Consider the following 18,121-nt stretch of genomic DNA (forward strand, 5'->3'; position numbering starts at 1 on the left):
TATGGCCTGGCAAGGTAGACCAGCCACAGAAAAGTGATCAAAAGGCAGGCAACAGAGTCCATGTCAGAGTCAGCACCTATCCCCTTACTAGGGAACTAATATGAGGACCAAGCTGCCCATTGGCTACATCTGTATAGGGGGCCTAGGTCCAGTCCATGAATGGTTCTTGGTTGGTAATTCAGTCTCCACAGGCTCCCTGGGCCCTATTAGTTGGCTCTGTTGGACTTATTGTGGAAAGAAAACCTTTCATGAGAGAAGACCATTCCTTTCAGAAAGATGAAAAAAAAAAACATATCAAATGAAGGAGCGTCACTTGGACTAAACAGCATTTCTTTTCCCTCCTGAGTCTAAAGTGCCAACTCTAATTGTATATGGTTATCCTATACCTTTGAACTGACTCACCTGTTTGGGAAAATGAGAGTATGGATAGAAAAATGGATGACAAATGGGAAATAATAATGTAATAGATGGATACTTTTTGTTTCTTGGCATGAAATACTTATTGATTTAATAATCAAATCAAAAACAAATTTTTCTTTCCCTTGCCGTGCACCAGTTAAAGACAAATACTACTATAATTCTAGACGAGAACATTAGTTAAGTGAATAACAGAAGGCTTTAGTTTTAAGTATGTAGGAAGCAACTGACACAATTGGGTTGAATTACAGAAATGTTAGTAACAGTTTCCAAAGCAGTTCCTGGGTGCCTGAACCTAAACCTAAGCATGTGCCCACCTGAGTGAAGCTGTCCTGATAATATATAACGAGTAGGTTTCTACCTGAGCTTCTGGAACATTGTTAATTCTTGTCTGACACCATGTGACAAATACTTTCAATGTATGTACCCCTAAGACCTCAGTTTCATCAATATTATGAACACTGCAAAGTCTACAAATTACATATCACTACCAAGCTCTTCAGGTCCTGTTTCTGTTGTGACTAGTTTTCTGAACTAGGTGCTCTAAGAATATAAAAATAATCAGTTACACAGAAATCTCACCTCAAGTATCCCATTATCCATCTCTCATTTGTTCTTAGGCCACTTGCATTGCTTATCTGTGATAAAAATATCTGACAGGACAAATTAAGGAGGGCTGCAGTCTGTTTTAGCTGGTAATTATGGAGTCTTCAGCCCATGATCACTTGATTCTGTGATAAGTAAATCATGTTCCCAGAAATATATGGCAGAAGGTAGTCACTTCATGTTGGTTAGAATGTAGAGGCAGAGAAAGACAAGGCTTGTGACTATTTGCTCAAGGTACATACATATATTAAAGTTTTCATCATGAGTAATAATGTCAGCATACAGGATTACATATTCCAAAATTAACATTATCTCAATGTCTCATACCTATCCAGTAATTCAAAGATCACTTATTTTCTTACCAACCATTTTCTTTGTTTTTCTTCTCTGTTTTTATTGTGAATAGATTCTTCTCTCATAAAATATATACTGACAACAGTTTTTCTTGCACTCCTCCCAGCCCCCCACCCCCAGTTTCAAAATTGTTCAAAAGTTCAAGCCTCAGCCAGCATCTGTGTCTAGACTTTAGGAACTGAACCCCGTAAATGCAAAGAGGCAGAGTTCCAATGTACAATAACACAAGGTAAACACTCCAGTTCCCAACTGAAGAAGTGGAAGAATGATTAGACTAAAGCAAGACTGAACCTCAGAATGGCAAACACTAAATCCTGGAGAAGTCTGCTCTGCTCGGCATCCAGGTCCCTGGATGGGCATCAGCTGCACTGTGAATTTGATCTTGCCATTGTGACCCACATGGCCTCTTTCCTCAGCTAGCTTCACTTTCCATGAGAAATGTTCCATAGTCTTAACTTATCTAATATCCAGAGATCTCCATTCTTGCTTAGTTTTGACCATCAGAGCTTTATGCGTGACTTTGTCATGAACTGTTTACAAAGACCACACCCTACTGCCTGGCCTCAGTAACTTCATTTGAAGTCTGGTCAGAAGCCACCATATCTGTATAACCCTTGTATTTTGCATGCCTGCAAATTCACCTAGGTTTTAAAAAAAAAACAAAAACAAAAACAAACAAACAAACAAACAAACAGGCATGTGCCAACCCCCTACCTATTTGTTTTTTCTTTTGGCAAATTTCTATTAGGCAAAAGCTGAATAGTGTATAACTCAGTGATGTCCAGTCAACTCTCCAGTAAACAACATCTATGAAAGGAGATTTTGGTTTGGGAGAAAGGAAAGCCAAATGCACTGATTTGCAAATATGGTTCAACCTCATAATGAGAATAGAAAACTGAACATCATGACACAAATCTCAAAAGAATGAAATAGGAGATGTGTGTGTGTGTGTATTTAATTGTGAATAATTCAAAACAGTAATTGATCCCCTGTTCTATACAATAGCTAGGACCTAGCAAACATAAGTACACAAAATTAACATGAGTAGTCAAAAAAGACATAAATGGAGTTACATTTGTGCATTTTTTTTTGTTGTTGTTTTGTTTTCTTTTGCTTTTTTGTTGTTATTTTTTGTCTGCTCTTATTTGGTTACAATTTGTGGAGTTTTTGAGGGAATGTTGTCATATTTTGATTTTGGGATTTGGAGGTTTTGTTGTTGCATTGGGTTTTTGTCTGTGTTTGAGAAAGAACTTAAAGTTGGTGGACAGGGAAAGCGAAATGGATCTGGAAAGACTTCAGGAAGGGTAAGACTGTAAACAAAACACATTGAAATTTAAAATAGTTTTAAATTTAAGTAACTAAGCAACAGATTTACTTAATTTAAGTAATAAAGTAGTTATAATTATGTAATAAAATGGAGAACAAAAGAAATGTATACCAAAAGAAATAAAGGACCCTTAGGAATACCCAGATACTATGATGTCACTGTCTAATTTTCTGACTAATTCCAAAACAAGGAAAAGGGAGTACTTGAGCTTCTCTATCCATGAGAGAACGAGGTAGCTATCGTTGGCTGTTTTCCTGGGTATGGCAGAATGTAAACCATCTGAACATCTTAGTATCATATTGATTACAAAGTGAAGCCTACACCCAAATTCCTGGTTTCTGGACTCCAGGGAGCAAGGCAACCTGATGCACACCCTAACAGAGCTGACAGCACCCTGCCCTTTCCCCCAGATGCTCTCTTCCTGCATGCTAATATGCCCAAACCATGAAATTTCTCACATTTTCTTGCAGTAGTAAAATATTGTTTTTATTTTAATTTTAATATTATGAAGTGTCAGGGCATCTTTTGTATTTGTAATGCTTAGGCAATATGTGACTATTACTAAAACCATAATTTCTGCATTTGGGAAAGAGGAAATTAATTTAAAATTCCCATGCTAGAACAATGAAACTTGTAAATAAGAAAAGAGCCTCAATCTGTTCCGTAATGAATGAACCCAGAGGCTAGCAACAGGGAACCCTGATCCCGGTAAAGCAATGTCACACTAATATTAACATCATGCTAATGTCCATGTGAGTGTGCAGACAAAGCAATTTAGAACTTAAATTTCTTTATTAACCAGAGGATAATTCATAGTTATCTCTTAATTTATTTTCTAAAGCATAAGAAAAATAATATTCAGAATTGATACACTAATATCATTTAATGAAACTGGGGTGTTATGACTTGGCATATTTTACAATGATGTATTTATTTTACATTTTGCTGTATAGTGCTACAGTAAAAATTATGGCCAGACAAAATTTAATATAGTTGGAAGATGAGTTGGTTCATTGTTGGCTGTGCTTGAAACATTTACTTGATAAGCTGTTTATCTTCTTCGAAATGAAGCTCATAAGAAGGCCTGCTGTAGGACAGCTTCCTGGCTGACTCAGGAAGCTCTCCTGTGGTTGCCTGGCAACGAGTTGCTGTGGATTTTTTCCACGCCAATAGAATAGGAGCATCAGCAGAGATGCTGCTGAGAGGAAGCAGGATAAAATACTCTCTTTCATTAATAATTAACATTTATTTATAACAAGACTAATACTTCACATACTGAAGTCTATTTAAATTTATCAGTCAGAAGTAATGAAATAAGCAGAAAGATGGTTGGTTAAGCATCTCAATTTCCCCTCTTAGGATACATAATGTTCCACCAAGTAAAAGTAAATAAACTCTTCAAGGTCATTTTTTCATTAAAGCTGAAATGCATAGGATTTATACTACTTCTTCCAGAGGCTACAGTAAAAAAATATTAATACATAAACAACTGGCTGTCAGAAGAGGTTTTCAGACCAGCAAAGCAAGCTGCTTGCAATCCTTTTAGGAGCTCTGCAATGCAGCGTTCATGAGTCATCATCCAGGCTGGGAAGGGTTCTTCTGTGACTTCTGTGACGTAGCTGCATTAAGTCATCTGTCAGTGGCTGTTCATCCATCCCACTGTTAGTAATCCCCCATCAACTCCCCTTACAGGCAAGTTGGCCTTCGGTTATCTTTTGAACTAGCGTCAGGTTATGTTCTCATTAACAGTTCTTTATAGCCTGCAGATGCTGTACAACTGTTCAGTGCCCCCCGTAGAGTGAACAGACATTTGCATTATCTTCACCGCATCTGAAAACACAACCGATTTGAAAGTCTTTCTATGAATCTGCATAGGAGTGACACCAGCTGGCTTGCAGCTTCTTATCCACACCATGGTACCTTCAAATATGGTTTGAGAAGCTTCCATTTAACTCTTCTATGTATTCTCCACTTACAGTGTAGGGGTTCAGATCTGTGAGCTCTCCTTAAAGAGGTTTAGGAACACAGAAATAAAGAAGTGGTGGTTGGAGTCTCACAGTCATATCCACTGTGCATGGCACCAGCCTGTTCCTTCAAAGTCCTGGACTTGAATTTCCTCCCTTTCTGTTCCAAGCAGCAATACTTCCTTCAAGAGACTTGGTGATATCTATTAAGCTACTAAGCAACAACTGTAATGAGGTCTCACAGCACTAAAAATATTCTGGGGGGATTTTAATTCAATCTCAATTATTCCCAGCTGTGTGACAAACCAGTGATGATCTGAAAATATTAAGGATTTAGCACAAAGCCTCTACATGGTCGGTATTGAAAAAATATTCTATATACTAACTATTGAACTTTTTTAATTAATCACATCAAAATTAATTCACTACATAATTTAACTATGATGCTTAAGGAATAATCTCTCCTTTCAGAGATACAGACATTCTAAGATTACCCTGAGAGAAAAGAGATGAGCATGTAATAACTTAACAACTCAGGAACTAGTGTGATCTGAGTCTTCAATCGAAAGCAGTTTTACCTGGGAACCATTATCAAGTTTTGTCAAAGATTTAGTTATTTTATTATTAATAAATCCTGTAAGAGGAACTGACTAATCAACCTCTCCAACACACCTAATGTGGGGGAAAATTACTGGAATGAATTTTGTCTCACTGACCACCCAGACCTTTGGAAAGACTTGCCTCACCAACAGTGAAAGGAGGCACAACCTGGGGTTTTATTCAAATCGAAATGAGTGTTTGTTAAGGGAGTTTGAGTATCCTATTATGTCACTGTCTGGACTGCACATGTTTGCTAGAAACAGCATTCTGTGTTTTCAATAATGTTTAAAGGTTTTATGTACTTATTTATCAATGCATGGATATGCATTTATGGCACATGTGCCACATGGGTGCATGTGTAAACTCCAAAGGAAGGAGATAATGAGGCTTGTGAATGACAAAGATTAGGAGTCACCAAAGGATCTGATTACACTAAGACTCTGTGGCCACCCTGAAAATATGGTCTATTCTGAGGCTAAGCATTCCTTACTATAGTTTAATAATCAACACTGAGTCTTAGTGCATCCTATTAGAGGAAAAGTATGAATATTTAATTCTCATTAGATTTCCTCGACTCCCTCCAACAGGCATCCTCTGTATGTACCCAGGGAGTGAATATAAACAGGATGGAGCAACAAATGAAAATGAAAACATCTGATCCCCTGTCTTTATTCTGTCATCCTAATGGTGGTTTTATTTATTTTTATTTTTATTTAAGCTTATTTACTTTATATCCTAAGGGTGTCCCCTTCCTCCTCTCCTCTCAGTTTCCCATTGCCCTCATTCCCCCAGTCCCTCTCCCTTTCCCTCCAGAAAAAGTCCCCCCACCCCCACCCCCATTAAGCCCTCTCCAGCACATCAAGTCACATCCGGATTGAGCAAATCCTCATTGAATGAAGCCAGGCAAGGCAGCCCTGCCAGAGGGAAGTGATCTAAAAACAGGCAATAAAGTCCTTGTTAGGAGGGAGGGACTGGGAGGGAATGAGGGATCGGGACACGGCTGGGATACAGAGTTAATAAAATGTAACTGATAAAAAAAAAATAAAAATAAAAAAAAAGAAATCCTCCTTTGTGCCCCACCAGCCTCCACTAGACATGCAACCCACGTGAAGATGGAGCTGCCCTTTGGCCACATTGTTTATTTGTTTGATTTTGTTTTCTTCCTCTTCCTATCGCCTACTTTAAAAACAATCATATCCACCACTTCTGTGACACTCCTGCAGTTTTATTTCTGGCTTATACTGATAGCTGACAGGCCCAGAAGGTGGGTTCCATCAGAGTTGGGTTTCTGGCTCCAATGCTTCTCTTTATGTTTGTCTCCTATGCACACATTGGGATTGCTATTCTGAGATCCCATTCAGCAGGGGGCAGTCAGAAAGCATTCTCCACCTGTAGTGCCCACCTCTGCTTTGTGCTGTGAAAATATTAAATAATATTGTCTCGCTCATGCTTGACTCTAATCTATTTGCTGAGGAACAAGGGAGTGAAGCCATCCTTGATAAGAGTTTTCCAGAGTGTAACGCTTGCTGCTTAGAAATGCATCATGAAATTAGTAATATATTCAAAATTTGTCACTTATCACATGCCTTCAATTTCTTTATTTTAAATAAAAATTAATAAGTTCACAATAGAATAGCTGAATACATGTGATATGTTTCCACATTCTTCTGCCTCTATAATCCCTGAGTCCTCCTAAGTAATTCCACAACCAACTACAGTGTAAAATCGACCTGAATTCTGGGTAAGAAATCCAAGGGGCATAGTACACAGCAACAGAGATTTCCTACACCTTGGGCCAGACATACCTCCTGTTTGAAGACTAGAGACAGTTGTGCCTCTTTTCATTCTTTCTCGGTGTCAACTCAGTATCATTTCTTACTTTACTTAGATCAGGGTTACTCTCTCTCTTTGCCCACAGTACTTTAGTTCCCATCTTTCCCGGGAAGAACACGGGCTGTCTATAAGGCACGGTATTGCTGGTTACTGTGATGCTCCCTCACAACTATCATTTCTACAATGTAACATCATTCTTATAAAGAAAACTTTACCTTCTGTATGAAAGAGTTCTCATTATTAGAAACCTCAAATAACAGACACAAAACCACACATGAACAAACATTATGGGCCTGAAACACGTATCTTCGTTGACTAGGAGACAAAAGGCCTGCTCCTAATTGCCCACCCTGCCCGGAGCAGACTTTCATGACTTCCTTGTTGTCTTAACATACTTCATTATGTTTCCAGAGAGCTCATGAACATTAGTAAATTTCTCAGGGATGTTGAGCAGTTCTTTAAGTATTTATCTGCCATTCTATATTCCTCTACAGAGAATTCTCTATTTAGTTCTGTAGCCCATTTTTAAATTGGATTGCATGATTTGTTGCTTTTTAACTTCTTTAGTTCTTTATACATTCTGGATATTAGCCCTCTGTCAGATATAGGGTTGGTGAAGATCTTTTCCCAGTCTGTAGGCTGTTGTTTTGTTTTGATGACAGTCTCCTTTGCCTTACAGAAGCTCTTTAGTTTCATGAGGCCCCATTTATTGATTGTTGCTCTTAGAGCGTGTGCTGTTGGTGTTCTGTTCAAGAAGTTGTCTCCTGTGCCAATGAGTTCTAGGCTCTTCCCCACTTTTTCTTCTAACCAATTTAGTGTGTCTGGTTTTACTTTGAGGTCTTTGATCCACTTGGACTTTAGCTTTGTGCAGCGTGATAAATATGGATCTATTTTCATTTTTCTGCATGCAGACTTCCAGTTGGACCAGCACCGTTTGTTGAAGATGCTGTCTTTTTTTCCATTGAATGGTTTTGGCTTCTTTGTCAAAAATCAAGTATCCATAGATGTGTGGGTTTATTGCTGGATCTTCTATTCAGTTCCATTGATTCACCATTCTGTTTCTATGCCATTACCATGCCATTTTTATTACTATTGCTCTGTAGTACAGCTTGAGTTCAGGGATGGAAATACCTCCAGATGATCTGTTGCTGTGCAGGATCATTTTGGAAATTCTGGGTTGTTTTGTTTTTCCATATGAAATTGATAATTTTTCTTCCAAGGTCTGTAAAGAATTGTGTTGGCATTTTGATGGGAATTGCACTGAATCTGTAGATTGCTTTTGGCAGAATGGTCATTTTTCACTAGGAAGGGGAACAGGGACTGTCTCTGACATGAATTCAGAGGCAGGCCCTTTGACCTCCCCCACCCCAGGGAAGAGCAGCCTTGCTAGGCCACAGAGGAGGACATTGCAGCCAGTCCTGATGAGACTTGATAAACTAGGGTCAGATGGAAGAAGAGGAGGACCTCCCCTATCAGTGGACTTAGAGAGGGACAGGGAGGAGATGAGGGAGGGAAAGTGGGATTGGGAGGGAAGAAAGGAGGGGGCTACAGCTGGAAAACAAAGTAAATAACCTGTAATTAATATTAAAAATTATTAAAAGTTATATAAAAAAATTCCTTAGGGAACAACTGGTAGGAAGTGCTGTGAATAGGTCTTGGATATGCGCTGACCACACTGCTGGCTCTGTTTTAACCTCTGCATTTCTCCACCTGTATTAAGAACAGTTGGAATCTGGTCTCCTGCAATAATCTACTGATGGTTAAAGCTCACCTATGCCCAAGCCTAATGCCTGTTTTTTTTTGTATTTTGTTAGCAGCTGAATGCTGTCAATACCCAGAATAACAGTTTTGCTTGTCTGGTGGACTCTTCCAATGATCAGTGGTTAGCATGTTCAGCTGGCTTTTCCACCACACCTTGTTGTCTGGCTTCACGTCTAACGAGACTGAAAATGAAAATCATTTCAAAATGCTTTTTAGAATCTGAGAAAAAAGAATGAGGCATGGTTATTGGGGTTCCACACACATTTTCCTGCTCTTATTTTCATCTATGGTTTTTGACCTGTACATTTATCCAAGTCTCCAGATCTCTGAGTTAATTAAATGTCATTCTGTTACAAAATACTCAGTCACTAGAATTTTGTTATAACAATGAAAAATGGATAAAGATTTCTTTCAAAATATGATTGAATCTCAGAACAGAGTGTTTTAAATTGAATATATATCTATACTTACATGAAACTAGAAATATATAGATGTGCAAAAGGCAAAGCAGGAATAATCATTCATTCTTTTGACACCTTCTAAATAAATTTGTCAATGATTGTATCAAAAGCTCTAAGCATTTAAAATAACTTTCAATTATAACACCCAACATTAGAATTTTTAAAATAAATATATAGATATTAACAAATAAATACTTATTGGAATAAAAACTATTAAAATACATAGGAATAACAAGGATTGTTGTCTTTGAAAAATATACAGTTCTATGCTATTATAGCATATAATAGAGATTATATAACAAGACAATCACTATGAGCTAAAAGGGACAAGCCAGTCACCGTAAAGTGAACACAGCCATTTTAGGTTCTAGAAAAGTATAATTTATTTAAAAATGAAAGAAAATAATGGTTAGTAATGAGTGGAAATTTGGGGAGAAAATTGGGGGCAGATAAGAGGGAGTTTTGTTAAGTGATATATTTTCCTTTATTATTGAAATTAAAGTATATCATTACTCCCTTCTCTTTCTTCCCTCCAAACCTTCCATATACCTTCCTTTCTCTCCCTTTCAAACTTCTGATGTCTCTTTTCACTGATAATTCTTATACTTGTATGTAAATTGCACACAGACAAATATGTTGTGCATATATTCCTAAATAAAACCTGCACAATCTGTAATGTTCCTAATATGCATATGTTTTCAGAGCTGATTGTTTGATATTGGATATCCAATTGGTGGGTTCTTCTCTGGAGAAGACTATTTCTCCTACTCTCTGCATTTCTTTGTTGCCTGTGGTTTCTTTCAAAATTAGTTATACGTTTGTTCAAAAACTAAGGAGTTTCATTATGAAATTTCCAATATGTTTAAATTTCAATTCTGCAATATGGAAAGGTTCTGTAGTTTGTGGATCAACATGAATGCATTTCATACTGTTGAGGCACACACTAGAAAAAGCTTAAAGCAAATGGGACAGACATTGGAAGAAGAGGAAAACAGAAAACATGACAGGAGCCTGCCACAGAAGGCCTGTGAAAGACTCTATCCAGCAATGTATCAAATCAGATCTGAGACTCTTAACCAAACTTTGGGCAAAGTGCAGGGAATCTTAGGAAAGAAGGGGGAGATAGAAAGACCTGGAGGGGACAGGAGATCCACAAGGAGAGCAACATAACCAAAATATCTTGGCACAGGGGTCTTTTCTGAGACTGATACTCCAACCAAGGACCATTCATGGAGATAACCTAGAACCCCTGCACAGATGTAGCCCATGGCAGCTCAGTATCCAAGTGGGTACCCTAGTAAGGGGAACAAGAATGTCTCTTACATGAACTCATGAATGTCTCTGACATGAACTGCTCTTTGATCACCTTCCCCTGATGGGGAAGCAGCCTTGCCAGGCCAGAGAGGAGGACAATGCAACCAGTTCTGATGAGACCTGATAGGGTAGGGTCAAATGGAAGGGGAGGAGCACCTTCCCTATCAGTGGACTTAGAAAGGAGCATGGAAGGAGATGCAGGAGGGAAGGTGGGATTGGGAGTGAATGAGGGAGGAGGTTACAGCTGGAACACAAAGGGAATAAACTATAACTAATATAAAAAATAAAAATTTAATTTTAAAAAAGCGGCTGCCTTTTATCATGCCATGCAATTTTTGAGGTAGTGAGATATCTTATTTTATTATAACTACATTACTTTTGGGGAGTCTCAAACTACTATATCAGAATTCTTTTCCAATCTCAATGTCATGTGACCAGGAAGCATCTTAGTAATAGCAGGGTTCCTTTGATAACTGCTTGGAGTAATAGCTGTGAGTTTCCAGTTAGTACATCTTACTCCTTACCAGACACATGCGATTGCTCTGTGAGTGTGAACTAAGTGTGCCTACACAAGGCATGATCATTTTATATATTAAATGTTAGAATGTTTAAAGTATGCAATTTCCTTGTGAAAATAAACAGAATACTAGGTGTGATCCAAGGTGTGATAATTTCATATATCAAATGAGAGTCGGCAATGTTAGAATATTTAAAGTATACAATTTACTTGTGGAAATAAACAGGGGCCTACTTCAGATATTCATCCATCTTTGCATAATGGAGCAAATTTACTAAAACTCTAAGTCGTTGCCATACTTTTCCCCTAAAATATCTAACTCCTATATTTATCCTACCTATCTCTCTGTATTTTGGAACCTTGTTGTCACAACCTTCGTGGTTCCTTTTCTTTTTTTTTATTTCTTTTTTATTTTTATTTTATTTTATTTTTAATTACACTTTATTTACTTTGTATCCCTCCTCTAGTTCCCTCCCTCCTCCCCTCCCAATCCTTTCCTTCTTCCCCTTTCTCCACGCATGCCCCTTCCCATGTCCACTGGTAGGGGAGGGTTTCTTTTTCTTCCTTCTGATCCTAGTCTGTTAAGTGGCATCAGGAGTGGCTGCATTGTCTTCCTCTGTGGCCTGGTAAGGCTGCTCCCCCCTCAGGGGGAAGTGATCAAAGAGCAGGCCAATCAGTTCATGTCAGAAGCAGTCTCTGTTCCCATTACTATGGAACCCACTTGGACACTGAACTGTCATGGGCTACATCTGTGCAGGGGTTCTAAGGTTTCTCCATGCATGGTACTTGGTTGGAGTATGAGTCTCAGGAAAGACCCCTGTGTTCTTTGGTTTTTTTGGTTCTGTTGCTCTCCTTGTGGACCTCCTGTCGTCTCCAGATCTTACTATTCCCCCTTCTTTCAAAAGATTCCTTGCATTCTGCCCAAAGTCTGGCTGTAAGTCTCAACATCTGCTTTGATAGTCTGCAGGGCAGAGCTTTTCAGAGGCTCTCTGTGGGAGGCTCCTAACTTGTTTCCTGTTTTCTTCTTCTTCTGATGTCCATCCTCTTTGCCTCTTGGGATGGGGATTGAGCATTTTAGCCAGAGTCCTCCTTCTAGATTAGTTTCTTCAGGTGTACAGATTTTAGTAGGTTTATCCTATGTTACATGTCTATATGAGTGAGTATATACTGTGTGTGTCTTTCTGCTTCTGGGATAGCTCACTCAGTATGATCCTTTCCAGTTCCCACCATTTACCTGCAAATTTCATGATTTCCTTGTTTTTCATTGCTGAGTAATATTCCATTGTGTAGATGTACCACAATTTCTGTATCCATTCTTCAGTTGAGGGGCATCTGGGTTGTTTCCAGCTTCTGGATATTACAAATAAAGCTGCTACAAACATGGTTGAGCAAATTTCCTTACTTGTGTACTTGAGCCTCTTTTGGATATATGCCTAGGAGTGATATAGCTGGATTTTGAGGAAGCGCTATTGTTTTCAAAGCAAATGAACCCAAGAAACATGGTCCCTGTTCTTACCCGTGTTTAGTTGAAGTTTCTTCTCATTGGCTTTATTCCTATAACTTCATCTTTTGTTTTATACAAATCACTACTTCACTTTTCAATTTCTCATTAGTCTATTTCCCACCCCAACACCTTCATTTTTTCCCCCTTATAAGAAAATAAAGATCTGCTCTGGTCCCATCATGTTAGACTATTTGACTATTTTCCCACAAACACTAAAAGTAAATTTCTCTGAACTTATACCTATTCTTTTTTTTTTTTTTATTCCTGACCAAGTGTCTGAAAAGTCTCCAGTGTAAGAATCTTACTTGCCTCTTTGAACAGTCTTCTCTTCCCCAGAATTATTCTTCTCCCTGTGACTAGGATTGTCTCTTCATATTCCTTCTTATCCACTGTGTACAGAAACACTGCTGCTTACAATGGTGGCATTTTCTCTACTCCTTAACGCATAGACCGTCTGTATAAAATTACCAATGAGACCTTCAATCATCTTCTGCTGCTTTTTCCCTCTCAAGTTTTATTTTGTGTCCTTTTCCTATTACTACTACTTCCCCTTCCTTTGTATTCCTAAGAATCAAACTCTGGGGCATGCTAAACAATCAGCCTACAAGAGAGTACACTAAAGATGAGCTGTGTCTATATTCATTTTTATTTCTTATTTAAGACATTATCAAATTCCCTATGCTAACCTTGAATATAGTTCATCACGCTATTACCCAGGCAGGCCTACATTTGTGATCCTTCTCTTTTAGATTCCTAAGAAACTGAAAATAAAGCCTCCTACTTTCAAACTGATTCCTAAATTCTTTAAGTATCTTGAGTTTGTTTCTAATATAGACAGTCCATATTTATTGGTGCTGGGGAAATGGTTTGTACTTCCTGTTGGTATAATGTTCTTTTGGAATGTATACACTTTACCTTGTTCATTCAAATGCTGATTTCTCTTCCCAACTCTCTGGTTTCAATCCGGACATTGCATTGTGATACTTATTCTAAGCATTACCTGTCTCAACTTTGTGTAAACATACCAAAATAAAACAACTAGCCACAATGTTGAGCAAGGGAAAGGAAGCAGAAAGAGAGGGAGGAGTCAGAGGACAGGAAGCCATGGGAGGCAAAGAGCTGGGAGAACTGAGGCAGGAGAGAGATCTTGGAATGACGTGGACAGCTGGACTGGACCTAATATATCACTAAAAACAAGTATAATGTGGAAAATCTAAATGTTAGGAGACTATGAGGGCTTGGAGGTTTAGAATGGAGTAACTATTGCCCAGAATTGTGTTCTAGGTTAATTAAATAAATCATAGCCTCCGTGTGGTGATTTGGTTATACAGCTGTTCAGGATTAACAGCAGCTTTACCAGAAGATATATCAATAGTAAATATTAATCGATACTTACAACTTCCCCTCCTTGTTGCTGATTCATTCTGCAGATCCCAGCTAAGAGAACATTTACTGAGACTGCACTCTTTCTACCTTCAGAGAGTCCTACCTTACCATATAGGTCAGCATGTGACAAATAAGATTTCAGAATTACCAGTTTTTATCGTATTTAGGGACAGGTTATATTTCCAAGAAAAGTACTGAGGTTTCAAGTGATCACTCTTGAACACATTAGTCCATAAAGGTGTACACAAAAGATACTGAAGTAATCCCCCTACACAACACAATTAAACCAAGGAGTTAATGAGGTGTTTCTCAATAAGACTATTTCCTCCTGGGATTAATACCCAAAGGAAGATCACAATTATTTAAAATTTGTTTTGTTGTGAATTATTACAGGTCCTGGAACCAAACAGGAAATCGCTGCCAGGAAGCTGAAGCACACTTAATGGGTAGCATTCTACTGGAAAGTGTTTGAAAGGAGAAGGGATTCTCAATTTTAATTTACAGAGTGAAGGATGGTGAGCCTCCTCCTTCCTGCTGGAGGTTAAAAGGAAACAGCACTCAATAGTGCCATCACCTTGGGCTTTCTGTGGGCTCAGTAAGTGCTCAAGTGTGTCTTTCACCTTTGTGCTCAACCTCTCAGTCACTAGGGGCATAATGTGGGAGAGGATGCAGTTTTAGGCAATAAAGTCTATGAGTTAATCTGTAATTTAACGATTGCATTGTGTTGGAAAACTAAAAAAAAAAAATAATGTGAAAGTCTATTAGAAAATTTCAAAATGTGAAAACTAAAAAGGAATATTTTCTATGCCCACTCTTCTTTAATTTAAATATGGCTCAAAACTTAAACTTTGCAACCTGAGATAGAGTCAACAGTAGTATGTTTGTTCCACATAGAACGGTAAGGTCTTTCTTTGAGTAGCTTTTCATTGTTGTCCCTATGCCCAACAAAAGAATCTGGAACATTCCTGTATCTACTGAATGAGTGATTTCAATAATCAAGAATGGAGAGTTCATGGACGATACCATACTATTTTATATTCTTATATTAACAAGTACACAAAAGGATGCAGTCTTTCTTTGTTAAGGCAATAAAACTTCATACTTTTTAATATCTGTGATTTTATTGTTTAAATTCTGATCTTTATACTCCTGTTCCTTACACACAGTTGGTTAATAAAGTGCTTTTGAGGTTGGTTTTTTTGAACTTTCAAACATCTTTAGTTTAGTTCTTGTGATATATGTGACAAAAATCCTTTAAAACTTTAACACAATGTGCATGGTGAGGTTTGAACAGAAGTTTCTCTCTCTCTCTGTGTGTGTGTGTGTGTGTGTGTGTGTGTGTGTGTGTGTGCATGCCTGTGTACATACGAGATGTGTCTAAGACACAGAGATAGGCAAACTCTGCTATCATACAAAAAGTGCCTATGGAATCTTTGGTCACTATGCTAGTCTCAAGTTTCCTTCATAGAGGACGAGATTATCCTATTACGTTCACAAATTCTCATATTTCTAAAGAGAGGAGAGCACACATCTAAACTGTGGAGTAGGAAAATTTTAGTGTGTTAATTCAGCTTCCAATTTCAGTGATGGTCAGGCTTAGAGTTTAAAATCATGTCCTTTGCTCTTTGTAATTCCATTGTAAATACTCTGGATTCTGATTCTCATTACTCTTTGTCCTCTAATTTAGGTTTCAATGTAATTGGAAAGATAACTTTCTGTTAATTAAATATTTTCTTGGACAATTTCATACCTGTATGTGATGCATCCTGATTTTGCTCACACTCTTACTTAATCCTATCCCACCCCTGCCAATCGCACTTCATCACTACAAGTTCATTTCTAGAGTCTTTTTGCTCATTTTAGAATCACAGTGGAGCATCTAGAATGATGGAATTTGATCCTTTGTATAAAGAGGGGAAGAAAGGACACTAGCCTTGGAAGTTACCTTCTGGGTGAGATCTTGAAGGACACCATCTGCATTTGCCCTGGGAGTTACCTCCTGGAAGAGATTTTTAGGAAGCATCATCTCCAATTAAAAGCCTAACTGAAGAAACATACTTCATCAGCACAAAGACAACTCTAACTAAAATATCTCCTTGTAAGTATCACCATCTTTTTCTCTTGATCCCTGTGATTTGAACTCCTCTAATCCACAGACTTAATACATTTTACCAGAATTTCTGCCCGTGGACTCCCAGGAACCGATTCTTTCATAAGCATGACAAACAACACAATGGTGACAGAATTCACCTTACTGGGCATCCCTGAGTCAGACGGCCTGGAGGATGTCCTGCTCTTCCTGTTCTCAACGTTCTATGCCTGTGCCCTCCTGGGAAACCTGCTCATTCTTACTGCAGTCATCTCCTCCCCAAGACTCCACACGCCCATGTACTTTTTCTTGGGCAACCTCTCCATCTTTGACTTGGGTTTCTGTTCCACAACAGCTCCCAAGATGTTGTCTTATCTTTCAGGACAGGGTGGAGGGATCTCTTTCCAGGGCTGTGTTGTACAACTCTTTTTCTATCATTGTCTAGGTTGCACATTGTGCTTCCTATACACAGTGATGGCCTATGACCGCTTTGTCGCCATATGCTTCCCTCTGAGATACACAGCCATCATGAACCACAGACTGTGCTGTGCCTTGGCCACAGGGACCTGGATGAGTGGCTGTGTGCATGCCACTATCCTAACTTCCCTCACTTTCCAGTTGCCCTACTGTGGCCCCAGTGAAGTGGATTATTACTTCTGTGACATGCCTGCAGTGTTATCATTAGCCTGTGAAGACTCCTCTGTAGCACAGAGAGTAGGCTTCACAAATGTTGGCCTTTTATCTCTCATTTGCTTTTTTCTTATCCTTGTGTCCTACACTCGGATTGGGATCTCCATTTCAAAAATCCGTTCAACAGAAGGCAGGCAGAGAGCATTCTCCACCTGCAGTGCCCACCTCACGGCCATTGTCTGTGCTTATGGCCCGGTAATCATCATCTACCTACAGCCCTGTCCTAGCCCAACACTTGGTGCAATTATTCAGATTTTAAACAATCTTGTGACACCCACCCTCAACCCATTGATCTACAGCCTGAGAAATAAGGATGTGAAATCAGCTCTGAGGCATGTGTTTCTTAAGAGATGTCTCAGTCTGGATAATAAATGAAAGCATCTATTTCCTGAGCAATGTCTGATTCACCATTTAAAAGATCAGATTTGCATATACAGCTTATTTCATAGGACAAATGGTATCTATAATGTCCAAGGCATATTAAAATGTAATGTACAGTACATTAATTTACCACTTCCTTCATCATTTGAAGATACATATTTAATTTATATGTCCCTATGTTTTATAATGAATACAAGTGATAAAATCTCTTAGCAGATGCTGTGTTGACTTTTATGCTGTGTGTATTCTTTCCAGTTACCACTATTTTCTCATGTATTTGTTAACTAACTCTTTACAAGGATTAGGAGACATATATTCTCAAATAGACCAAGCTAGAATTTTATATCCTTTTCAAAATAGAGAAGGTAAGTGCTATTTTTTCCACTGGAAACTCATATTTTAAAACTAGTGTACTTTATATTTAAGATGATCTCTTCAGACTATACAGTCTTGGGTGACTTCAGACTTGTTCCTTTGGCACATCTTCTCTTCTGGGATTTATATGTTTCTTGTGCTATAATTTTACCCCTGAAAAGGTGTGTACATAGATAATTCTCACTAGGTGATCAAGAAATCCAAGTTGGTTTTGCAAAATTGGCTCAAATCAGATAAAAGGACCAACTAAATTCAAATACATTCATGAGTTGTTTTTTTTTTTTTTTTTTTTTTAAATAAAGAAAGATTGGCTTAGGTATGATGTGTTGAAGAACAGTTTCAACATTTCAGTGGAGACAAACTGAGTCAGGGCATAGATCCCCTGGCTGGCTGCCTGGCTTGTGACCTGGCAGACTTTTTCTTAGGATAATTTTCCAGTGCTGGAACTGATGGTTACTGACCATGGCTTCCACTGATAGTGGCAAAATGAGGGGCCAGAATTAAATTGCTGGTGGCCAGCCAGTGCTGTCAGGGGCTTACAA

At 38.4% G+C, this 18,121-nt stretch overlaps 1 protein-coding gene across 1 annotated transcript; it reads left to right on the forward strand.

Moving 5' to 3' along the window:
* The first annotated feature begins 16,262 nt into the window (after nt 1-16,262).
* LOC110562672 (putative olfactory receptor 10D4) lies at nt 16,263-17,198 on the forward strand. Its single transcript, XM_060377415.1, has one exon. The coding sequence runs from the start codon at nt 16,263-16,265 to the stop codon at nt 17,196-17,198; it is 936 nt and encodes a 311-aa protein (XP_060233398.1).
* The last annotated feature ends 923 nt before the right edge of the window (nt 17,199-18,121 follow it).

The sequence above is a fragment of the Meriones unguiculatus genome, chromosome 1, assembly GCF_030254825.1.
Source record: "Meriones unguiculatus strain TT.TT164.6M chromosome 1, Bangor_MerUng_6.1, whole genome shotgun sequence".
NCBI lineage: Eukaryota > Metazoa > Chordata > Mammalia > Rodentia > Muridae > Meriones > Meriones unguiculatus.

Excerpts from the sequence above, each read along its gene's own strand:
- LOC110562672 (XM_060377415.1), top strand. The coding sequence starts at position 16,263 with ATGACAAACAACACAATGGTGACAGAATTCACCTTACTGGGCATCCCT.